We start from the raw sequence: 24,407 nt of genomic DNA, 5'->3' as shown, positions 1-24,407 counted from the left end.
AAGTATTTTCTTTTAAATTGTATTTTATTGTGCATATTTTTTGTGATTTGCTTTATTTTAAAACCCCATATATTGTTTCTAAGATTCAGCTGATTAATTCCGTAAACAGTTAAGTGTTACCTGTAATGTATAATATATACATTTTTTGTTCCCTCTGTCTGCAATGTTTTTCCCTTTATGCTTTTCCTACTCAAATATTATTTAATATAGTATGGTTAGGTTTTAGGTTTTACCCTTTTCAACTTAGCAGTCAGACTACTGGATTCAAATACTGATTCTAATTCAAATACTGGTCTATAACCTTGAGCATACTGTCTAACTTTTGTGGTTATGTTTTCTAATGATAAAACAATATGTATTTCCTGGGAGTCTTGTGAGTTTACAGTAACATGCAAAACTTTTTATATACCTTATGCTATTTTAGGTGTGTAGGAGTCCTAATTAGGTGCTGTAGGATAATCAGTGGACCACAATGTCAGTTTGATCGGCAAAGTTAGCAGTTTAAAACTCAGCAGCTATTCCTTGCAAACCCTGTACAGGGTCGTTATGAATTAGAACTGACTGGACAGCACTTAACAACAATGAGAACTATATTAACAGGAAAAATCTGATTATTTCAGAACCTAGGGTATAATTCTGGAGGTAGATATAAATATAAGAAAAAATTGTATTGTACAGGATACTTTACAGGATGTTAATGAATATGAGGTAGACAAAGTAAGGGGGATTGAGGTTATGAGTAGGCTGGATTGAATGGAATGTATTTCTAAATAAAGTGGTCATGTTAGGCCTCTTTAAGGAGTTACAGTTTGAGCAAAGACTTTTAAAAAGTGAAGAAGTTAGCTACACCTTTATCTGAGGGAAGAACACTCCAGGCAGAAGGAACATTCACAGTTTGTTGGTCTCACACGTGCATCATATTCTTTCTTATTTATGACAACTAGATTGATTTATCCCATACTAGTCTAGCAGCTCCATGAAGGCAGAGATGTTCTGTTTCTCTTTTCCTTTTGTGTCTACAAGCTAGAATTTGGGAATTGTTGTTAAATGTTGTCAGAATAGGTTCTGACTCACTGTGACCCTGTATAGAGTTTCCAAGGAGGGGTGGGTGGATTTGAGTGTAATTAATAGTTTTAATTAATTAATTATTCAATTAACTAACTAATAAACAAATATAGAATATTTGTTCCCAGTATGCCAGTTTTGAATTTTGAAATAGTTTTCAATTGGAAACTTTTTTCAAGTGCTCACGTTCTATAATCCTGAACCAGTTTTCTTACTTTGTGTTTATTAACTTTGGGGTGTGCATATGTGTATATATTTGTGTGTGTGACTTAAGTAGGGAAAATGTGATATATAATAATATTTATGAAGGGTAAACATATTCTAAGAACCATAAACCAATTGTCTAATATTCTAAGTTGAGATATCTTACTATTCAAGTAGTTTGCAATTCAAACAGTAAGTTCAAACAACCCAATTGTGAATATAGTATCAACAGTAGTAGTAATAGTTCAAGTATCTATTACATGATTGGAAAAACTTTTGAAAATACTTTGTTTCCTCCTCACAGATTGTTAAAACTTTGAAAAAAAAATATTAAAACAGAAAAATATTCCCCAATCAATGAAAAGATTGCACTGCTTTCTTGAATTATATTCAACAACACCTAACAAAGATACTTGAAATTGATATAAAAAATGATTAAAATTTGTCAGTTCCCTATTAAACTTTGTATTATGCAACAGAGAAGGAGTGAATTGTCTTATTTTATCTTGTCCATAAGAAAGAAAATATCAGGATAGTAGAGAATCTCTAAAATTACGTTGGTCTTTTAAAAAATCATGGAAAATATAAATTCAATAGTACTTGAATGCTTCAATAGTATTCTTAGTTCTTTTCTTACCAAACAATTTCATTTTTGTACGATTCTGAATTCTTAAACTATTAAGAATAGTTTAATATTAATTTTGTTAGTTAAAACTAACAGCTTAATGCACATTTAAATAGCACTACCCTCATGAAAATCACAATAAAAATTATTTGCTTTATCTTGAAACTAAAAAAAAAAAATCACTTGTCATTTTCTAAAGTATATTCCCTATATAGTTGATACATTTTAATTGGTATATTATTTTACATGTATTTTTTGTAATTATAATTAACTTTGGAAACGGCATTTATTAATGAGCATTATGAGAACCAATTATTGTCATTAATTTAGTTTTTGATGTTCTTATGGTACTGTACTGCAATCATGTAAAAGTTGTTTATTTGCCAGATGCCAAAAATACATTTTCCTATATACTTATGGCAGAAAGAAAAATAATCATTTGTGTTAAAATTCACTTCTGGGTGAGTTACTTCCCTTCTTTTTCCCCCACCCAGAGTCGAATTCGTAGAATGTGGAACGACACGGTCCGAAAGCAGTCAGAATCTTCCTTTATTACTGGAGACATAAACAGTTCAGCATCACTCAATAGAGGTAATTAGAAATGATTTTTCATTTTTATTCTTTGATGATTACTTTTAGAAGTTCTGAAATGCTTTGTTTTATTTTCAACTTCTGGACTTTGTTCCATGTGATAGGATTAATGCAAGGGTATAAAACCTGGTTGAGTGTAGCAGTATGTTCCATTATTCATAAGCCTTTTTTTTCTCCCAAAACTGAAGTTTCAGAAATTTTTGCTAAACGGAAGCTAGAGAACTAGAAACTTCGTTTTCTAGTCATCTGCCACTGCTATTAACCAGTGAACTGTCAGGCCTCATTGGTAACAGTGAAAATGAGCAATTACGTGGCTATATAGTCTGCTAAGCATCATAGAGTTCCACATTGTCCTAGGTATAAAGCAATTGCATAGTCTTTGTGGAAGTGAAAAATATACTGTCTGATACAAACTAAAGACAAACTGTGTACTTGAAAAAAAGCACATCTACTCTACTCTTAATATATGTAATACACATGAAGATAATATTTGCATATTTAAAGATATAGAAGAAAAATTAATTTATGAATATCATCAGTTTTGTTTTTTCTACTTCTGGTTAAATGCTTTTAGGGCATCGTTTAGATTCCTGAATTCATTAACTTCCTCAAACTACTGCTTACATATCGCTGATTATTCTTTCTTTTTTATTATTTTCTCAGTGTGTGTGTGATTAGAATTAATTTGTCTGCAGTAAAAATGACTAGAAGCAACATTTGTGGAGAGCAAGAGGGCACTACACTTAGTGTGGGAAATATTTAAAACATAGCTTTATCGTGGAAAGTGGTGTTTGTATGAGCTTTTTCCAGCCGTTTTTCTAGAGACAGCTTTGCTGCGTATTTTCTATAATTAATTTTAGGATCATCATTATTATTTTCCTCACCCCCTAAACAAGACTGTTATTAGTTCGTTTGTAACCTGTTCCGTCAGCTTTTTAGTGCATCAAATGTTTTTTTTTTTTAAAGCAAATAATGTAACAATCACGATTTAGGAGTAAGAAAAATTCAGATGCTAGTTCATTGAATTACTTTTAGCCAAGTAACATTAATCAAATGTTGTTCATCTTGAATTTGATACAGGGATCCATGTTGTAATACAACCTTACATATGTTACTTAGGACAAGGGTATATCAACTATAACCTAGTGATGGTTTTCATTTGTCTACATAATTTTTACTTAAGTAAAAACAGTAAGTAGAAATGTTCCTTCAAATATAGAAACACACACACATATAAATAAACATTTTGATGTAAATAAAATGTTACATTTTTGTAAATTATTTGTTTCATTATTACTTTATTTGCTGGAGTATATTTACATAGTCTCTTTAACTTTACAGTTTAATTTTTGAAATTTTATTTAAATGAGTACAATAGCTTCTTAACACTACTTTCCATGTAACAGTGAAATATTCCCAAATGCCTTAATGCTTATGAATTAATTTGCTTTAATTGTAATAATTTTTCTTTATTCTTCAAATAATCCCACAAATAGCAAATTTAGAGTATATTCCTTGAAAGAAAACTTTCTGTAATAAGATATATTGTTAGAAGTATCTTCTATTTACGTTCACAGGAATCATAGAGTAGTGTGTTTAAACAAAAAGGGGGATGATATATTTTAATTGTACAATGACTTCACTATTGTGAGTATAGATAAATGCAAAATTCTATTTGCTTACTATGATCTAAATTTATGTGAAGGAAGTTAGGTATGACTTTAATGAAAAAATGGATTTGGCAATTTTTTTTAATGGCTGAGTTTAAAGTTAATCACATTATATAACATCACTTACCATGTTTTTGTTCCTTCTCAAGAATTTCAATAACTTGGAATGTAGTAGTATCAGACTGACTGGACGAACTTGAAATATATTTAGCATAAATGATAGTTTATGTTGACTGGTTATATATATGGGTCTGTTTATTAAAATCTCAAGTTTTTGAACTCTTCAAACCATTGAAGGAAATGTATAGATTTTCTTAAGACAGCTTGTGTAACATTAATGTTGAATTTGGAGATGGTTAAATTGAATTTATGATTTGAAGTGTACACAGGCAGTGATCTTTTTCATCAGGATATATATTCATCCTTTTACTGAGTGACTTTAATTATGCTAGCAAACACAGTGATCTTCTTGATTTCCCATATTAATTTCTTAGCCCCCAAGTCAGCATTTCTTATTTTATTCTCATCTCATCTTTTTTTTTTTTTTTCTTAGATGAGTGGAGTACTTTAAAATTTTATTTCTTCATATTATATCTCAAAGATAGTCTTTAACCTTCTTCTTTAATCTTGTCTTATTCCCCAGGGTCATATCTTCCCTGCATTCAGGCGTGTGTATCATATTTAGGTAGGTGAGATACAAGATTCACCTTTCCAGATAAACACTTCAGTCACTCAGCAACATAATTATTCACCTCTGTTTGTTAAAAATATTTTTTATTTTCTATTTTTAAAATAAAAACATAAACACCGCATCTTTACATCTTCACATATTCTAACTTCTCATTCATTCTTAAGTTTCTTAAAGCTAGCAATGTATTTTTTAAAGAAATCAAATTCCATGCTGCTTTCTGTCTAAATTAGATCTGTTAAATCTCTTAATTTTATCTCTAGGTTACTTCTGGTTCTTGAAAACTATATAAACAATTATCCAAACAAAATTCCTATTTCTACTTTAGGTTTTCTTTCCTAAGCATCTCATAGCCCAATTTATTGAGTATTATTTTTAAACTCTGTTTGTCTTTTCATCTTCTTCCTAAACAAAAATACCATTATTATCATCTTTAGGATACATTAAGAATTATATATAGAGTGCAGAACTATTTCTTAATGGTTTTATTTTTTTAAACCATCACCAATGTTCTTTTCTTAGGTCAATTTACTGCATCATATGTATACGATTACCTTTCTAGATTTCCCAGTGTGATATCCTGATTGCCATTGGGATACAATTCCTTGCTAACATGTGAAAAGCTCAGAAGATCTATTGATAATTTTCAGTTAATGCAATAATTTTTACAGATTTTCCTTGTGATTTTGTTGTTTTGTCACTTTATCTCTTTGAAATCTTTCATTACATTTGCAGGTTTTATAACGTATTTATATTTATAACATATTTTAAAATATGTTTTCCAGAATGTTACATACATATTTTCAAATATTTTCTTCAATGACTTATTTGATATAATGCTATTTCTTCAAGTAAACCTAGAATTCCTAAAGGCCAGTATATTATGCAATCATTTTCACTTTACTAGTGCTAATCTAAGGAGCTCTGGTAGCGTAGTGGTTACGAATCGGACTGTGAACCGCAAAGTCAGCAGTTCGAAACTACTAGCTGTTCCGCGGGAGAAAGATGAGGCTTTCTGCTGCCGTAAAGATTTACAGCCTCGGAAACCCTGTACAGGGTCACTATGAGTCGGAACCGACTCCACTGCACATAACAACAACAAAAGTGCTACTCTATATACAGGTGAAAAGAGCTGTAAGGGTGTCCGAAATGGATGGTTGATTATGGAGCATTATAGAGAAGTTTTACTGACTCCTACACCCAAGTTTTCAAAAACTCTGAGAAACCCAAGAGGATCTATTCATTAACCTATTTCATTATTTCCTATTTTGCATATACTTAGACGTTTCAGTAAATCTTCAATCCCAGAGATCCAAACAGACCTATTGGAAATCTGTAGCATGTCTCTAAGAACTCCAATTTCCTGTTGGTAGAAATGACAGTTGATAGAATGGTCTTTTCATACCAGTATCTCCAATTGATCATTTCTGCTGGAAAAATATTATTCTGAGCAACTTAAGTTCACAATGCCTAAAGAAGTTGAATTTGGTTAAAAAAATCAAGCCAATATTGACGTAGTTCACTTATTTATTTTTTTAGTTTCCACTAAAAATAGTTTTAGATCTTTAGTTTGAAGATCTATATAGGAATCGAGACATTTTCTGAAATTTGATTTTCTTTTTCCCCTCGTCAATAATGTAATTGTATTTCCCATTATTTATTTAATTAGTTAGATTGAGGCTAGATATTTCAGATTAAATCCAATTTTGCTTGACAGCTGCTATGTATATGATATTTTTGTGTGTATTTTTAAACTGTGTTCTACACTCCACCCAGTTTTAGAATTATTGCAAAATTGTGCCTTCTCTAGGTGGCAGAATTCAATAAGTTAATTTCTTCTTCTGGAACAATAACTTGGCTGGCACTATGGGTTTTTATTTCATTCTAAGCTTCCATCCTCCATATCGTCAACTTCCTATACAGTTATAATTTCAAATTTTAAACACAGAGATCTGATGAATGAGATTATATTTATTTAAGTCAAATCTAGGTGTTAATATAAGATAGAACAGTCATCTGTAGATCTGCTGCACTTACACAATGCTAGTGGATTCTCTGATAATCTCAATAAACATCTCTCAGTAAGTACCTTACTTTTTGGAAAAAAAACCAAAATGGATATCAGAAGAGATGCTGAAACTTGCTCTCCAATGTAGAAATGCTAAAGCAAATGAAGAAGTGAGCATGTAGAAGAGCTGAATAGAAAATTTCAAATGGCAACTCGAGGATACAAAGTCAAACATTATAATGAAATGTGCAAAGACATGGAGTTACAAAACCAAAAGGGAAGACATGCTCAGCATTCCTCAAACTGAGGGAACTGAAGAAAAAATTCAAGCTTTGACTTGAAATATTAAAGGATTCTATGGGCAAAATATTGAATGATGCAGAAAGCATCAAAAGAAAATGGAAGGAATATACAGAGTCACTGTACCAGAAAGAGATGGTTGATGTTCAGCCATTTAAAGAGGTAGCATATGATATGATCAAGAGCCAATGATCCTGAAGAAAGACGTCCGAGGTGTGTTGAAGGCAATGACAAACAAAAAGGATCTGGGAATTGATAAAATGCAAATGAAAATTCTACAACAACAGGATGCAGCCCTGGAGGCACTCACTCATAAATTCCAAGAAATTTGGAAGACAACTAACTGCCAACTGACTGGAAGAGATCCATATTTGTGCCCAATCCAAGGAAAGGTGACCCAATGGAGTGTGGAAATCATCGGACAATACCATTAATATCCCATGCAAGCAAATGTTTGCTAAAGACAATTATAAAATGGAAGCAGCCAGATATTGACAGATAATTTCCTGAGGCTTAAACTGGATTCAGAAAAGGATGTGGAACAAGGGGCATCATTGCTGAACTCAATAGATCTTGTCTTAAAGCAGAGAATACCAGAAAGATGTTTACCTGTGCTTTATTGTCTACACAGACTTCCAGTTGTGTGGATAATGACAAATTTTGGACATCAATGCAGAGAATGAGTATTCTGGAACACTTAATTGTGCTCATGAGGAATCTGTACATAGACCAAGAGGCACTTGTTTGAATAGAACAAAGGAACAGTGACTGGTTTAAAATTAGGAAAGGAGTGTGCCAGGGTTGTATTCTTTCACTATACTTGTTTAATCTGTATGCTTAGAAAATAATCCTAGAAGCTGGAGTGTATGAAGAAAATGTGGCAGCAGGATAGGAGGACAACTCATTCATAATCTAAGATATGGAGATGATACAACCTTGCTTTCCAAAAGCCAAGAGGAATTAAATACTTACTGATGAAGGTTAAAGATCACAGCATTCTGTATGGATTGCACCTCAATGTAAAGAGAACAAAAATCCTCAAACTGGACCAATGGATAACATCATAATAAATGGAGAAAAGAGTGAAGTTGTCAAAGACTTCATTTTGCTCAGATCAATATCAACACTCATGGAAACAGCCATCAAGAAGGCATATGACATATTGCATTAGGTAACTCTGCTGCACAAGACCTCTTGAAAGTGTTGATGGACAAAGATGTCAGTTTGAGGACTAAGGTGTGCCTGACCCAAGCTATGGAATTTTCAATAACCTTATATGCATAAGTTGTGGGACAGTGAGTAAGGAAGACTATAAAAGAATTGATACATTTGCATTATGGTGTGGGAGGAGAATATTTAAAGTACCATGGACTGCCAAAAGAACAAACTAGTCTTGTTGCAAGAAATACAGACAGAATGCTCCCTGGATGCCAGGATGGCCAGACTGTCATAAAGTTTGGATATATTCAAACTTTGGACATATTGTTAGGAGGGACCAGTCATTGGAGAAGGATATCATATTTGGTAAAGTGGAAGGTCGGAGAAAAAGAGGAAGACCCCCAATGAGCTGGATTGGCACAGTGGAAGCAGCGATAGTCTCAAATGTAGCAAGAGTTGTGAGGTTGGCTCAGGACTTGGCAGTATTTCATTCTGTTGTGCATAGGTTCGCTATGATACTATACTGATTTGAAGGCAGCTAACAACAACTCCGCGGGAGAAAGATGAGGCTTTCTACTCCCGTAAAGATTTACACCCTCGGAAACCCTGTACAGGGTCGCTATGGGTCGGACCCGACACGATGGCACTTAACAACAACAACAACAACAACAACAATGATGGCCTGTGGCATTGCATTTCTTTTCAAAGGGTTTTAAAGACAATTTTGCCTTCAATGAGTGACAAAATTGGGGACCTTGTGTGGCGCTTTGTTAATGTGTCAGACTTGAAAGTTGTTTGAACTGCAAGGTCAGTGGTTCACGCTCACCAGCTGCTCCTTAGAAACGCTGTATAGGGTTGCTATGGGTCAGAATCGACAGGTCGGCACTTAACAACAACAACAACCTGTTAGAAGGATTGTGATACAAAGGAGAAAGGTGCCACAATTAGATATTTTCGAGTAGTTGATTATATACTTGTGGTTTTGAAAATGGACTCTAGAAACAAACTGCAGGAATGTTAATCCTGTGACTTTTGGCAAATTGCTTAACCTTTCAGTGTACATGAAACAGAAATACTAGGAGGACCTACTTCAGTAGTCCTTGTGAATAGTAGTTGTTGTTGTTAAGTGCCACTAAGTTGTTTCTGACCAATAGTGACTAACAGGGTTTCTGAGGCTGTAAATATTTGTGGAAGCAGAAAGCCTCATCTTTTTCCCATGGAGCTGCTGGTGGGCTTGAACTACCAACCTTGTGGTCTGTGGTCCTGTTGTGAGTAGTAGTTGTTGTTATGTGCCATGGAGTCGGTTCCGACTCATAGCGACCCTGCATAGGGTTTCTTTATGGGAGCAGATAACCTCATCTTTCTCCCGCGGTACGGCTGGTAGTTTTGAACTGCTGACTGTGAGATTAGCAGTCCAATTCGTAACCACTAGGCTACCAAAGTTGTGAGTAGTAACTGAGTTAATATATTCTAATGGAGTCCTTGTGTAGTGCTATAGGATAAGCACTTGATTGCAAGTTCTGTTTGAATCCAAATATCAGTGGTTCAAACTCACCAGCCACATCTCAGAAACCCAATACAAGGTTGCTGTAGGTTGGAACCAACTCAACAGCACTTAACAATTGCTTATAACAATATCTAGCACATAATAAATATTACTACTACTATTATTATACTTATTTTATTCAGATGTTACCTTATATTTTCTAATATGGAAAACGGATTCTTTTAGGTAATTGGACATTAGAATTTATCATTAACTTCCCAAGGTTTTATTTTTTTCCCCACTCTCAATCCAGATAAGTGCAAAATATCAGAAGTTTAGCTAAATGCCAACAAAAATTAATAAACTGGCACTTGCTTAAGTTGGCACTACCTTTGATGCTTACAGAAAGAAATCAATTAATTAAACTGAATTGTCTCTTCCAAATTAGAAATTGAATGCAAATTGTGTCTGCTCAGATGAACTTTCCACTTTTGATTTGTAGTTATATTTTAGTAGTGAACAACTAAAGGTATATATTTCTTCTTGTTTTACCAGGAATAATGATACTAGAAAACACTGCCTTCTTTATTCTTCCATGCTCTGTTATACCATTCAGAAACCTTAGATAACACTAGTTCATTTTAGACACCAGCAGAGCTAAGGAATCTATTATGTAGCTGAGCAGGACTGTGACTCAGATCCATTTTTTAACTCCTGTCTTCTCAGATTCTGTATTGTCTTCCCCAGAAGCTTGGTCACTGAGGCAGAAAGAAACTTCACAATAAATCACCTGCTATCTCATTAATATTCAAACCTGTAAACATATTTTGTTTTTACATTTATAAAGAAAAATGCAAATGAAGAAATGTAAGGGGTGGTTAACTGTGGTTAATGACATACAGATTAAAGGTACTAGGGTGAAGCACTCATACTCATTCACTGTACTTTATTAATGTCAGCAAATAGAATTTGGCTTATTTGTATACAATATGCAATATTGTCCAAAAGTCTTGCTGTTCTGACAGATAATAAAATAATTCATTTTAAATATTAATCAGTGCCTAATATAATTTGATGCGGCACTGCAGGTTAATGCGCTGGACTGCAAGTTTGGCTTGACTGCAAGGTTGGAGGTTCAAGGTCACCAGCCCCTCCTCAGAAACCCTAAGCAGGATTGTTTTGAGTCGGAACCGATTCTATGGCTCTTAAAACAACAACAGTATACTCTGATATATATTTGTGAGGTTTGCAAAAACATGGAATGGTATACTTTTGTGTATTTACATAGCTAACAAATCAAAGTAGCTTGTGAAAACATAATTTGTTTCCAAATATTGTCATTATTAGCATCTTCTGTCATAAGTAAGATTTTCATCTGAGATTCACAATTACATTTGTATCTAGTTTTTATTTTCTTTGTATTCTAGATGTATAAATGAGACACTGAATATCAGCACATGCCATCACAAAGCCATAGTTGGAAAATGTACCATAAAATAAAGAAATCATTTGTGTTAGGAAAATCCAGTTAATAATGCAAAACCAAAAAAGATAACAGATTTTAAAAGTGAGGCTATGAGTCAAATAGGTAATTAAGCAGAATGCTAGTAATATCCTGATTCTGAACGCTTGAGAGATCAAATGATTTCCAGAATGGACTCTCCATTCAAGTAATGAAATCAAATATATTGGATATAGAACCCCAGTCAATAAAAGGGAAAAAAATCTGCTATAAATTGTTGGCAGGAACTGAAAATGAAAACAATTGAAATGATAACCCTGTTAGTCCTTCTTAAATTTTGTTTCAACTTTGTGTAATATGACTCCTTCTAATTACCCTGTTTCTGTCAACCTTACAATGGTAAACAAGGTTTTTAATTGTTTATATTTATCATTATTATTATTTACTTAAAGCTATCAGTGACCTGTTTATAAAAAGAATTCATTATGTAAGGCAGGAGCCTATTTTTTTGCTGATTATTATCATAATAATTTTCTATGTCGTTGGCTCTCTCGCTTGCCTCTTTAATAAAATTAAACAAACTGCAACAAGACACCTTGATAACTTCTAAATATAAATGCTATAGAAACTTTTGCTTAGCTTTACAAAATTGCTACTGTTTAATATAAGTAGCTGATGGGAATGTATTTTTTTTTTAATATCTTTTATAGAATTAAATGTGAATGAAGACTCCAACTTCCCGAAGAAATTCTGATAGAATAGAGCAGGCCTCTTTCTATGAGTTTTTGACAAGTGTGTTATTTCCCTTTTTTGACAAGTGTGTTATTTGTTTACTTCAGCTTATTACATGCCCTTTATTTTATTTTATTTATTTATTTTTAAAGTTTTTATTATGAATTGAGTGATAAGTTTACATGGGAAACAACAGCGTTACATTCATCCTATTGTATTTTGTTTCATTGCAATGATTACAGTCCCCTCTATGCATCATCAAACAACCAAAGGGTATACCCCGCAAACCTGCCCCTCCTACCCCCGGCCATAAGCACACAGCCCTATTCCCTCCCTGAGTCCAGAGTCCCAAGCCATTCCATCTCTCCACGTCATCATCTCTGCTTTCATCTCTGGTGTCACTGCTTCTCTGGATAGGGTCCCGCACTCTGCTCTTCTCCTTTGACGGTCCTATGGTCCTCGGATCCTGGACTGCAAAATCAATCACTCCCTTCCTTTTGTTACAAAATGTCTACCTTTACATTTGTAGCTCTCACAGTTAATCCTGATCATGTTCTTTATTTTTCATCATCCATTATCTTTTATATACATGAAGAATCTGGGTTTCTTGGTATTCTAAATTAACTTATAATAGCCCAAGGCTAGTAAAGGGCAAAAATCTTGATGCTCATCTTAGTCTTTCTTACTACACACCTTACCTATAATGAAGATTCAGTTTTTGTTTTTGTTTTTTTGTGTGTGATGACAATATTTTTTCATGAAATTTGCTGAAGATTAGATTATGTTTTCCAAGAGTGTATTTCAAAGTGGTCCCTATTTTTTATTATCTCTTAGTAGCATTATGGACTTCTGGTGTGGCGTTGCCGGTTAGTGCGGTAAACTGCAATGTCGGTTTAGGCCATTAAGGCCGGCAGTTCTAACTCACCAGCTGCTCCTTGGAAACGCTGAACAGGGTCGCTATAAGTGGGATCCCGACTCGATGGCATTTAACAAAGCAACAAGTAGCATCATAATTTAGTATTCTTAATAGCATAATTATATGCATCTTTATTTCTTAATTTCCTTTGTATACTACTAATTTACTTCTTCTTTAAGTTCAGTCATTTAGTATAGATTCACCCTGCTCATTTAGGAAAAAAAAAAAAAAGTTATAAAAACTTTTTCAGGGGAATGCATATTGGAAAGTAAAATGCGTGTTACTTCTACAAAACTGCTTGGTATGAAATGTGATTGTTGTTAGGTGTTATTCCTAACTCAGCCACTCTATAGGAAAAAGTAAAATTGCCCCACAGTGCTTCCTAGGCTGAAGGTTTTTCAGACACAGATCACTAGGTCATTTCTCCAATGGAACTGCTAGTAGGTTCAAGCTGCCAACCTTTGGTTAGTAGTCAAGTCCTTAACCATTGTGTGAACAGAGCTGCTTATGTAATATAGTGAATAAAGTATCTATAATTGGCCAAATGTAAATGATGATTTAACAGAAGGCTATTATAATTATTTTCTTTAAGGAGCTGGAAGCTTCTAAGCTATTTTATTAGTAGAAACTTTATTTCTTTGATTTTTAATTTCCTATATTTTTGGTCAGGGCAAAGACTGCATTAGAAATAGGTATTAGAAATTAGAAATATCTAATAATAAATATAGACCTTCTGTCTATAATTATTTAGGAATAAAACCAAACATATAACTTTTTCCACATCTTGTTACTCTTGAATGTGATATTCTATGAGCATATGTCCTTTTCAATTGGTACAATGCCTGTTATTGTTGTTATGTGCCGTGGAGTTGGTTCCAACTCATAGCAAGCTTATGGGTTTCCGAGGCTGTAAATTTTTACAAGAGCAGAAAGCTTCATCTTTCTCCCGTGGAACAGCTGGTGGTTTCGAACTGTTGACCCTGAGGTTAGCAGCTTGATTTGTAACCACTACGGTACCAGAGCTGCTTGGTACAATGCCTAGGACAAGTAAAAAATCTGTTTCAGTTGAAATTTAAGTAACAATGTCATAAATCAAAGTCTTAGTATGCGATAGTACTAATTACCGTTTTAAGAAAAATTGTGAATAACTTGTGATTTCAGTTAAAAAAAGATCTAAATTGTCATTTTATCTGGAAAAAAATTGCTCCTACTGTATTATTATAGGCGTCCTGGTGTGGCAGTGTAGGACCAACACTGAACCACCAACCTCAGGTCAGCAGTTCAAACTCTCCAGCCACTCCTCAGAAACCCTATACAGAGTCTGTTAGAGTCGGATCCAATATGATAGCACATAAAAACAACTGTAGTATAGCCACTGAAGTATGAAAGTATAAAGTATCCAAAGCTAACTAACAGAGTCTTCATAACAGTCTTCACTTCTTCAAACTCCCTTACCTGTCCCCCCAGCAAATACAAGGACAAATAGTAAAATACTGTAGCTATAGTTCCAGTTCAAAAGTCAAGGGATTATTACAAGCAAAGTAACTTTAAACTTTTCTCTGGGCTCGCTGGATGTCTATAGACAGGTAATATACTTGCTCTAGTCTTGTTAGGGATTACTGGTATGGCACTATAGGATAAACACTGGACCGCAAAGTTGGTTTGAAACTCAATATCAATGGGTCAAACTCACTAGCCGCTCCTCAGAAAACCTGTACAGCATTGCTATGGGTCAGAATCAACTTGACGGAATTTAACAACAAAAATCATGTTAGGGCACCTTCAAAAACAGGAGACTTTTGTGCCATGGGGAAAAAAAAAAACAATTTTGAAGTCAGGGCTAAAATCAATTTTTAATAAAACTGAAAATGGACATCTTTCTGAATAACTGAAGTGTTGTAAAAAGTTTACAGAAGTTTTTTGATGTACCAAGTATTTCAAGGAAGGGAAAACTAAAAGATGAGTCAAGAGAGGGAAGACAGACAACCCAGAAAGAAGAAGTGTCTGACAAGTCCAGAAACTGGTAGAAGACAATAGAATTACTATTGAAGCAATAGCATTGAAATCAGGATCTCACACGGTTTATTGTTAAGTGTTGTCGAGTTCATCCTGACTCAGCTTTAAATCTTTGTGCAAGCAGAAAGCCTTGTCTTTCTCCCAAAGAGCACCTAGAGGTCTCAAATCGAGGACCTTGTGGTTCTCATCCTAGTATTCATCGTATGGAAAGATTGCTCCACTCACATGGTTTAGCATTTATAATTTTAAGAGAACATTTGGCCTCAGTAAGCTTTTGGTTCAGTAGGTGCCAAAGATATTCAGCAAAGATCAATTAGCTGAAAGATCTGATCTCTCCATCTGTCATTTAAGCAAGTTTGAAACTAATGAAAACTAATAAACTATTAAGTCCAGTGGCTCAGCATGGCTGACTTAATTGATTTTGTTTTATCTCCTCCAGGACTTGCATTCCTGGGTTACTATATCAAGGACCTGTTGAGTTTTTATGGAGCAAATTGAAACTGGGTCAAGTCTTGGATTTAGCAATACAATCCAGAGAGTCAATCAAAATAGTGCTTTTTCAGGGTATCTGCTATACCAATTAAATCCAAGGCAGAGAGATCCACTGAGAAGGTCATGGTAACTGTTTTATTTTGGGATCCCAAAAGGATAATCTTGATAGCTTTCCTCCAAGGACACAAGGTGATCACAGGGAAAAAGTTTTAAGAAAATTAAAAACTGCACTGTTGAGAAAAAGGTCAGAAATGTTGTGCTGAGGACATTTTTTTTCCCGTCAAGACAATGCCGCTGATCATTCTTTAAGGGCAGCAAGAACTATGCTATGAGAATTTCTTTGGGCAACCTTAAGGAGCTCTGGTAGTGTAGTGGTTACGAATTGGGCTGCTAACCTCAAGGTCGTCAGTTTGAAACTACCAGCCACTCTGTGGGAAGAAGACGAGGCGTTCTGCTCCCATATAGATATACAGCCTCGGAAACCCTGTGCAGAGTCACTGTGAGTCGGAATGGACTCCACGGTACTTAACAACAGCAAACCCTATAAAACCACAGCCCTGACTCAAAGAACATTGAAAAGAATTGTGATTCGAGTCCCTTGAGGGTTCCAAAATGGCATTTTGGCTTGATGTAAATCAAAGAGCACAGAATTCTTTTGGGTAAGGGTTGTTGTTGCTAAGTGCAGTCAAGTCAGTTCTGACTCATAGCAACTCTGTATAGGATTTCCAAGGAGTGGCTGATGGGTTTCAACAGTAGACCTTGTGGTTAGCAGTTCAGTGCGTATCCTACATTGCCACACAAGGACTCACTGATTTGAATCTTTGGTTTAAATCAGTTTTTTACTGCTATTTTGGCCTGTAGCTAACAACAGGCCATGGTATGACACTATAGAATCAGCACTGAACTGCTCACCACAAAGTTGTTGGTTCATACCCACCAGTTTTTCCTTGTGTCAGAACTGGCACAAGGGCACATAACAGCAACAAAAAGAGTACGTAGAAATGAATGCATTTGCCAAAAGATCAACTTTAGTGATAACTGATGGCACAAGCTCAGCATCGTTACTGAACACCAATCAAGAACCAAAGTTTTACTAAGAATTTTGAGTGCCAATCCTATTAATATTGGTTTAACAAAGAGAAAATCTATATTTTCTTAGCAGCTTTAATTTTGGTAATCATATGAAAAAAAGTCACTGAATGTCTAGGGAATATTAGTTTGTTAATTTGCAACACAATGGGATTGTGTTGTATATTATACCAAAAGAACATTCAAATATAAAGGTCAACATTTTAAAGTTTTAAGGAAGGAATTATTATGATCAAAATAACAAAGATCAAAAATCATAAGAAAAAGATAAGATTGTCTAATGAAAGACAGATAAGACTTTTCCCACAATTTAAACAGTTCTATAAAACTCTTATTGAACTTGGGTCCACAATCAAATTCATGGAAACAGTTGTCAAGGAATTTAAAAAATATATTATATTGGGTAAATCTTCTGGGAAATGTCTCTTTAAAGTGTTACAAGAGGTAGCATATGTTCAAGAGCCAATGATCCTGAAGGAAGAAGTCCAAGGTGCACTGAAGGAATTGGCAATAAACAAGGCACCAGGAATTGATAGAATACAAATTGAAATCTTTCAAGAAAGTGAGGTGGCACTGGAGGTATTCACTCATCTATTCCAAGATATTTGGAAGACAACTAACTGGCCAGCTGATTGGAAGAAATCCATATTTGTGCCCATTCCAAAGAGAGGTGACCCAATGGAATGCAGAAATCATCAGACAATCTCTTTGATATACCATGCGAATAAGGTTTTACTAAGGATAATGAACAAATGGTTGCAAGCATACATTGATAGACAACTTCCAGAGGTTCAAGCTGGATTCAGAAGAGGGCGTGGAATGAGGGATATCGTTGCTGATGTCTGATGGATCTTGGCTGGAAGCAGAGAATATCAGAAGGATGTTTACCTGTGCTTTATCGACTATGCAAAGGCTTTTGATTGTGTGGATCATGACAAGCTATGGACAACATTGCAAAGTATGAGTATTCTGGAACACTAAATTATGCTCATGAGGAATCTGTAGATGGACCAAGAAGCAATTGTTCAGACAAAACATGGGAACACTGAATGGTTTAAAATTAAGAAAGTTGTGCAACAGGGTTGTATTCTTTCACCATACTTATTCAACCTGTATGCTGAGCAAATAATCTGAGAAGCTAGGTTATATGAATAAAAACGTGGCATCAGGATTGGAGGAAGACTCATTAGCAATCTGCAATATACAAACGATACAACCTTGCTTGCTGAAAGTGAAGAGGACTTAAAATACTGATTAAGATCAAAGACCATGGCCTTCAGTATGGATTGCATCTCATTGTAAAGAAAGCAAAAATCCTCACTAATGGACCAATAAACAACATTCTTATTAACCGAGAAAAGATTGATGTTTCAAGGACTTCTTTCTTCTTGGATCAACTATCAACACTCATGGAAGCAGCAGTTAAGAAATCAAACAACGTATTGCATTAGGCAAATCTGCTACACAAGACCTTTTTATAGTGTTGAAGAGCAAAGATGTCAGCTTGAGGACTAAGGCACACCTGACCCAAGCCATGGTATTTTCAATAACCTCATATGCATGTGAAAGCTGAACAGTGAATAAGGAAAACTGTAGAAGAACTGATGCATTTGAGTTATGGTGTTGAAGGAGAATACTGAAAGTACCATGGGCTGCCAATAGAACAGACAGATCTGTGTTGGAAGAAGTGCAGCCAGAATGTTCCTTGGAGGCCAGGAAGCCAAACTTCATTTCTCATACTTCAGACATATTGCCAGAAGGGACTCGTCGCTAGAGAAGGATATCATGTTTGTTAAAGTAGATAGTCAGAGAAAATGAGGAAGACCCCCTGCGAGATGAATTGCCACAATGTCAGCATCAGTGGGCTCAAGCATGCCAACAATTGTGACGTTAGCTAAGGACAGGGCAGTGTTTTGCTCTTTTGTGCATAGGGTCACTATGAGTTGGTACCAACTTGATGGCACCTAACAACAACAATAAAAAGAATGTTACAAACAAAATATGTCACTATGTGGAGTAAGGTGTGCCTAACCTATGACTTGGTCTTTCAGTCACCTCCATATGCCTATGAATCGTGGAAATGTTTAAGAAGGCCAAAAAAGAATTGATGCTCCTTGGAAGAAAGGTTGATGAGCTTTCTTCTTAACTATATTGTACATGTCAGGAGGGACCAGTCCCTGGAGATGGACATGATACTTGGTAAAACAGAGGGTCAGTGAAAAAGTGGCAGACTCCAAATAAGATGGATTGTCACAGTGACTGCAACATTGGTCTCAGTCTGTTGTGAGGATGGCACAGGCACAGGCAGTATTTCGTGTTGTGCATGGAGTGACTCTGAGTCAGAGCCATCTCAATTGCATCTAGCAATAGCAACATGTAACAGGTAAAATATTAAGAGAAAATATAAACAACATATATTACAAACAAAATATTAGTGTCCAGATTATATAAAGAATGTGTTTGTCCATATAAATGCACACAGATGAAAGATACAAACAGGCTGTTTACAGAAATGGAAACTCTTCTGGGTCATAAGCATATGAAAATTATACTCAAATATCTAGTAGTAACAGAAATGCAAAGTACAACAATTATATATCACTTCATACCCCCATCAGATTGGCAAACATGTCTGTTGACAATACCAAATGCTAGCAAGAATTTGGGAAACGTACAATGCATCTGGGAGTATGAATTCATGCAATTAAATATGACAGCATTTTGGCAATATGTTGCCAATTTCAATTGAAAATAAGCATAACATATGACCCAACAATTTTACTTGTAAGTACTTATTGTAAAGAAGCTTGTATGTTTGGGAAGAGGAAATGTGTAAAGCCAGTTAATGTAAAACAAGAATATAGAATGGATCATTTCTAGGGTGTCTATCGCTAAAGCTTAGAATTTACACATTAAAATAGAGGCTTCACCTCTGCATTCAAAATGTGATTTTTTTATTGAGCTAAAAATAACCCAATCTGTACATTGAAGAAAACTTGTTTTTGGAATCCATATTAATAGATTCCAAATAAATGAATTAGCTACTAAAAGAAACTGAACTCTCTCCAAATCATTTGAATGAAATTTAATAAGAAGGTTGATTAAAATTCAATAGCAAACTTGTTGCCTATTGAAAGTACATAGTGTGACAAATCAAGATGTCAGCTCTTTGGTTTATGACTTTAAAAAAATGGTGAAAGAACACTTGAATTTCAACAAAATATTTATGTTCTGTCCCTTTGTAATTTTAGTAGTTGTTTGAATAAATACAGTAAAAAATAAACTTATGATTTATTTAATTTTTCAAATATCTCTTTCTGTAATGTTTAGAGAGTATATAGATTCTGTTTGTTTTTAAATTATACCTTACTTAGTCTTGATTTATATAGATGGCTGGTGTCTTTCTGTAAATTGTATGTTTGTATTGATATAGTTTTGCTACGCAGGAAGCAAAAAAATAAGAGTAAACTACTTAAAAATGACACTTCCTATTCAATCAGTACTCCATACTTCTGAAAAACTCTTATTTTGGTATTTAGTTTTTTATTTATTTAATATTAATGTGGTGAATTGTGTTAATATACTTTGTGTACTGCAGTTTCAATCCTTAGAACAAGATATCATGCTAAAACAGATCAAACTGTTGTATTATTAGATACAGTATTGTTAGGGTATTATTACTTAGTATTATTGTTATTATTATTATTATTATTATTATTATTTTGTTGTGGTTTTGTTTTGAATTGAGTGATAGCTTACATGGGAGAGCATCTGCTTTACATTCATCCTATTGTATTTCATTTCATTTGCTTCCATTCCCTCTGTTTTTTTTTTTTTTTTGGATGTACACTGAAACACTCAAACAACCAAACGGTGTACCCTGCATGCCAGCCCCTTGGCCACCAGCACACAGTATTTACTTTTCAGATTCATCTATTTCCTATGAATTAATACATGAATATAAAAATAATTCAACATTATAGAATAGCATATAAGGAAAAACCAACGCTTTCCCCAAAGTTCCTATTAAAATTATGTTTGAAAGATTTATTCAGAAGGAATGCTAAAACACATTGAAAAATCACTTATTTAAATATATTTAATTAAAGCTATAAGAGTCATGAATGACCTTAGATAAATTATAATTGTGTCTAGGACTTTTTCCCTTCAGGTAATAAATGATCTTGGTAGATTGTATTGTTGTTGTTAGGTAACAGCAAATTGATTCGGACTCATAATAACTCTATATGGCAAAGTAGAATTGCCTCATAGAATTTTCTAGGCTATAACCTTTATGGAATCAGTTGGCTAGCTCTCTTCTACTGCTGCGTGTATTTGTTCTGTGCATTTTTCGGTTTACAGATGAATACTTGGTAGGTTGGATAAAGATAAAGTTTGTATTCAGTTCTCAATTTCATAAACTACTACATTGTAATTGATTAGGTGATATTTGTTTGGATAAGGTATCTTTTGAGCATTTTCAGTTTATTTTTTCTAGTTTTTATATTTATATTATAGTTTACTTGGCAAAGAAAGAAAGCAATACTTTTTTTTTTTCATTTATACTTGTTGTCTTGACATTATGAAAAGAAAATACAAGCCTTGAAACCCTTTCATCAGAAAGAAGTATCATCATATGTTATGACCACACTTGAACATAAAAAGACACACATACAAAATTGTGCTATAACTTAAAGGGTTTCACAACTTCATGGATATAATTGCCCTGGGAAGATTCTTTGCCTTACCTTAGTTATTACTGTATATTTTTACTCTAATTGAATACAAAATGCTATTATGAATGGGACTATGTTTACTTTACAAATAAAGTTAAGAGCCAAAATTGAGGTCTGAAACCAAAGCGCAGAGACATCACTCTGCTTCGTATCTAACTCTGATTTATATAGTCAATGTATATAATGAGAATTACCTCACAAAAGAAAGCTGTGTAAAACTTTTATAAAATATTTATTACATGAAGAGAGTAATAACTTGAAGGAATGACATGGGGTTGAACTTTACAAAGGAAGAAAGAGAATCATCAATAAAGCAATTTTACTATTTAAATAATACAAACAAAGCATTTACCATTCTGTATATTTATATATAACAAGAAATTGAAAATTGAGGAGCACTGCTGTGTGACTACTGAAGAATGGTTGGCTTTTTAGATCACCAAAGTCTTGAATAATAAAACTTTGCCAATCCAATATGATCAAATAAGAATGTCAGTATATGTCTCTTTCTTTTTAATGAAGTCTGAAGGGCAGAACAGAGTGAAAATGCAAGTTATTTTAAGAGCTTTTCAGTATAGTTTTGTTAGCTTGATGTCAAGAAGAAGTGTTTGAATTAAGTTTCTGAATGATATGATATAGATTATGTGAGATCCAACTGTTATTTCTTTTCAGATCTATTCTTTACTTTACAATTTCAAAGTATTCTGCTCTACCTTGGATTTCTAATCTTCAATTTCATGTATCATGCTGAACTGGCTTAGACGGTCCTGATATTCAGTGTCTCCTAGTGTCAAAACATCTATTTTAATTTCATAAGGAAAGAAAAACTGAAATATCAGTTAAGGCAAAATTGTACTTTTGAAAAGACTGTTCTGTTTTATGATTATTCAATTAAAAATTCCTTCCTTCAATCTCGGAGCCTTGGTACTGTGCTGTGGGTTAATGTGCAGGACGGCAAAGTCAGTTCAAAATGCAGGGTCAGTGGTACAAGCTCACCAGTTGCCCCCTGTTACCCTGGTTCAGGGATGCTGAGTCTGAACCGACATGATGGCACTTAACAACATTCAATCTCATTCATTAGGTACAAAAAAGAAAAGTTAAAAAATAGATGGACTCTTCTTAAAATCACTTTTTGGCATTCCACTTTAAAAACTATTTTCCTTGGTCTAAAAGTCTTACTTCTAAATAATTATTTGTCTCACCTGATAAATAATTATCAGAATCTCCCAGATTTTCAATATAGGACACAAAAATCTTGTTTGCAACATACCAAGCTTTCACCAGAAATAAATTTTGTTTGACTGGTTATTTGTTGACAACTTTATTAAAGATTCATGAATGAATCAATTCTGATTCCTCTTCTGTGGTTTGATCTATTCTAACTTCACAAACTCAGAATCTGCCCAAGTCCAATTCCTACAAGCCAGCTTTCTGTCAGACATACTTCTAGCCTCCAACCTTCTTTACCCTATTCTGACACCAAATATCCCTCCGATGGTACTCTACATCTCTTTTGATTTTCATAATCCATTGCTGTGGCTACACAGAACTCACAATTATGGGGCTTATTAGAGAAGTTAACGAAGTACAATCCAGGATCAGAAACAACTCAGGGTATAGCAGTTCTCTGTTCAGGAGTTCTATTCAGACATACTGCAAGAACACCTCTCAGCTACCTGGCCCTTTGATCTTTGCCCTGTATTGCGAGCTCTTTTAGTAAAGTGGGTAAATGGCCAAAGGACCACTTCTGAAAGCCAGCTTCCTGCCCTAAGGCATTCAGGTTTACTCAGTCTGTAGACAAGGAAATCCATTATTCCATCTCTTGTTGTTACTGCCTCTACTGCCACCTCTACTGCCTTCACGTTTCCACATAAGGATCTAAGTTCTACTCGTGTCTCTTCCTTCTTTTTGGTCCTCAAATGGTCTGTTCCTGTTTCTGAGATGTTCTGTTTCTGTTTCTGACCTAGTTCCTTTTAAATCTAACGGAATGACAATATTAACCAATCCATGTTAGAGTCCCATACATACTATTTGCATGGTCCCACTCCATCATTTCGTGGGAATTACAAAGACTATGGCTAGAAGAGACATATTAACATAACACAAGACCTCACTCTACCAAAATAGCCGTACACAAGTTCTCTCTGTAATACACTTGTCTTAAGTCTAACAGGATGGCTGCCTTAGAAAAAAGATTAAATCAGACCAGTGCCTTCCCAAGGAATCTGCTGGATCACCTAAATTGAAGATAGAAAGGTCAGCTCAGAAAGTTATAGTGACTATTTTAGGGGACTCCAAAGGGGGAACCTTTTCTTTTAGGATGCAGGATGATCATGGGGGTTTATTAGGAAAAACTTTAAAGAAAATTTAAAACTGCATTGGTAAGAATTGTTGCAAGTGCCATTGAGTCAGTTCTGACCAATAGTGACTCTGTAGAGTGTTTCCTAGAAACAGCTGGTGGTGAGCTTGAAGCACTGACCTTTTAGTTCAAATTGACTTTGCAGTCCAGCACATTAACCCAGTGTGCCACACCAAGACTTTGTGAAGCAATAAGGCCAGGAAAATTGTGCTGAGGAATTTTAACATCATGACAATGCACCTGCTCATTCTTCAAAAGTTAACAAGGCCTGTCCTATAAGAATTTCGTTGGGAATCCTTGCCCCAAACTACCCTGCAACCCTGATCTTGCCATTTAGAATTCTTTTTGCTCCTCCAAATCAATGAACACTTAGAAGAAACATGATTTGGGTACTTTGAGGATTCCAAAACTACAATTTTGATGTGCTGTAAATCTAAGAGTACAGATTTCTTTGGGTTGTTGTTGTTGTTATGTACCGTGGAGTTGGTTCCGACTCATAGCGACCCTGTACAGGGTTTCCAAGGCTGTAAATCTTTACGGGAGCAGAAAGCATCATTTTTCTCCTGCAGAACAGATGGTAGTTTTGAACTGCTTACCGTGAGATTAGCAGCCCAATTTATAACCACTGTGCTACCAGAGCCCCTTGATTTCTTTGGGTAAGTGTTAGATAAATGAAAACATCATCTTCAGAAATGTTGTTGTTGTTGTTGTCAGGTGCCATTGAGTCGGAACCGACTCATAGCGACCCCATGCACAGCAGAACGAAACAATGTTCGATCCTGGGCCAACCTCACCACCGCTGCCACCCCC

The 24,407-nt window shown here is 34.6% G+C and overlaps 1 protein-coding gene across 1 annotated transcript in view; it reads left to right on the top strand.

The window, feature by feature from the left end:
• LOC102839278 (latrophilin-3-like) overlaps nt 1-24,407 on the top strand; it is an 883,976-nt gene that overhangs the window by 841,094 nt on the left and 18,475 nt on the right. Inside the window, exon 22 of the mRNA XM_006873416.1 lies at nt 2,389-2,485. Coding sequence (XP_006873478.1) covers nt 2,389-2,485 — 97 coding nt within the window. The remainder of the gene's footprint in view (nt 1-2,388; nt 2,486-24,407) is intronic.

The sequence above is a fragment of the Chrysochloris asiatica genome, unplaced genomic scaffold (assembly GCF_000296735.1).
Source record: "Chrysochloris asiatica unplaced genomic scaffold, ChrAsi1.0 scaffold00240, whole genome shotgun sequence".
NCBI lineage: Eukaryota > Metazoa > Chordata > Mammalia > Afrosoricida > Chrysochloridae > Chrysochloris > Chrysochloris asiatica.
Note: the sequence above shows the minus strand (reverse complement) of the source record. Positions and strands in the feature narration are given on the sequence as shown.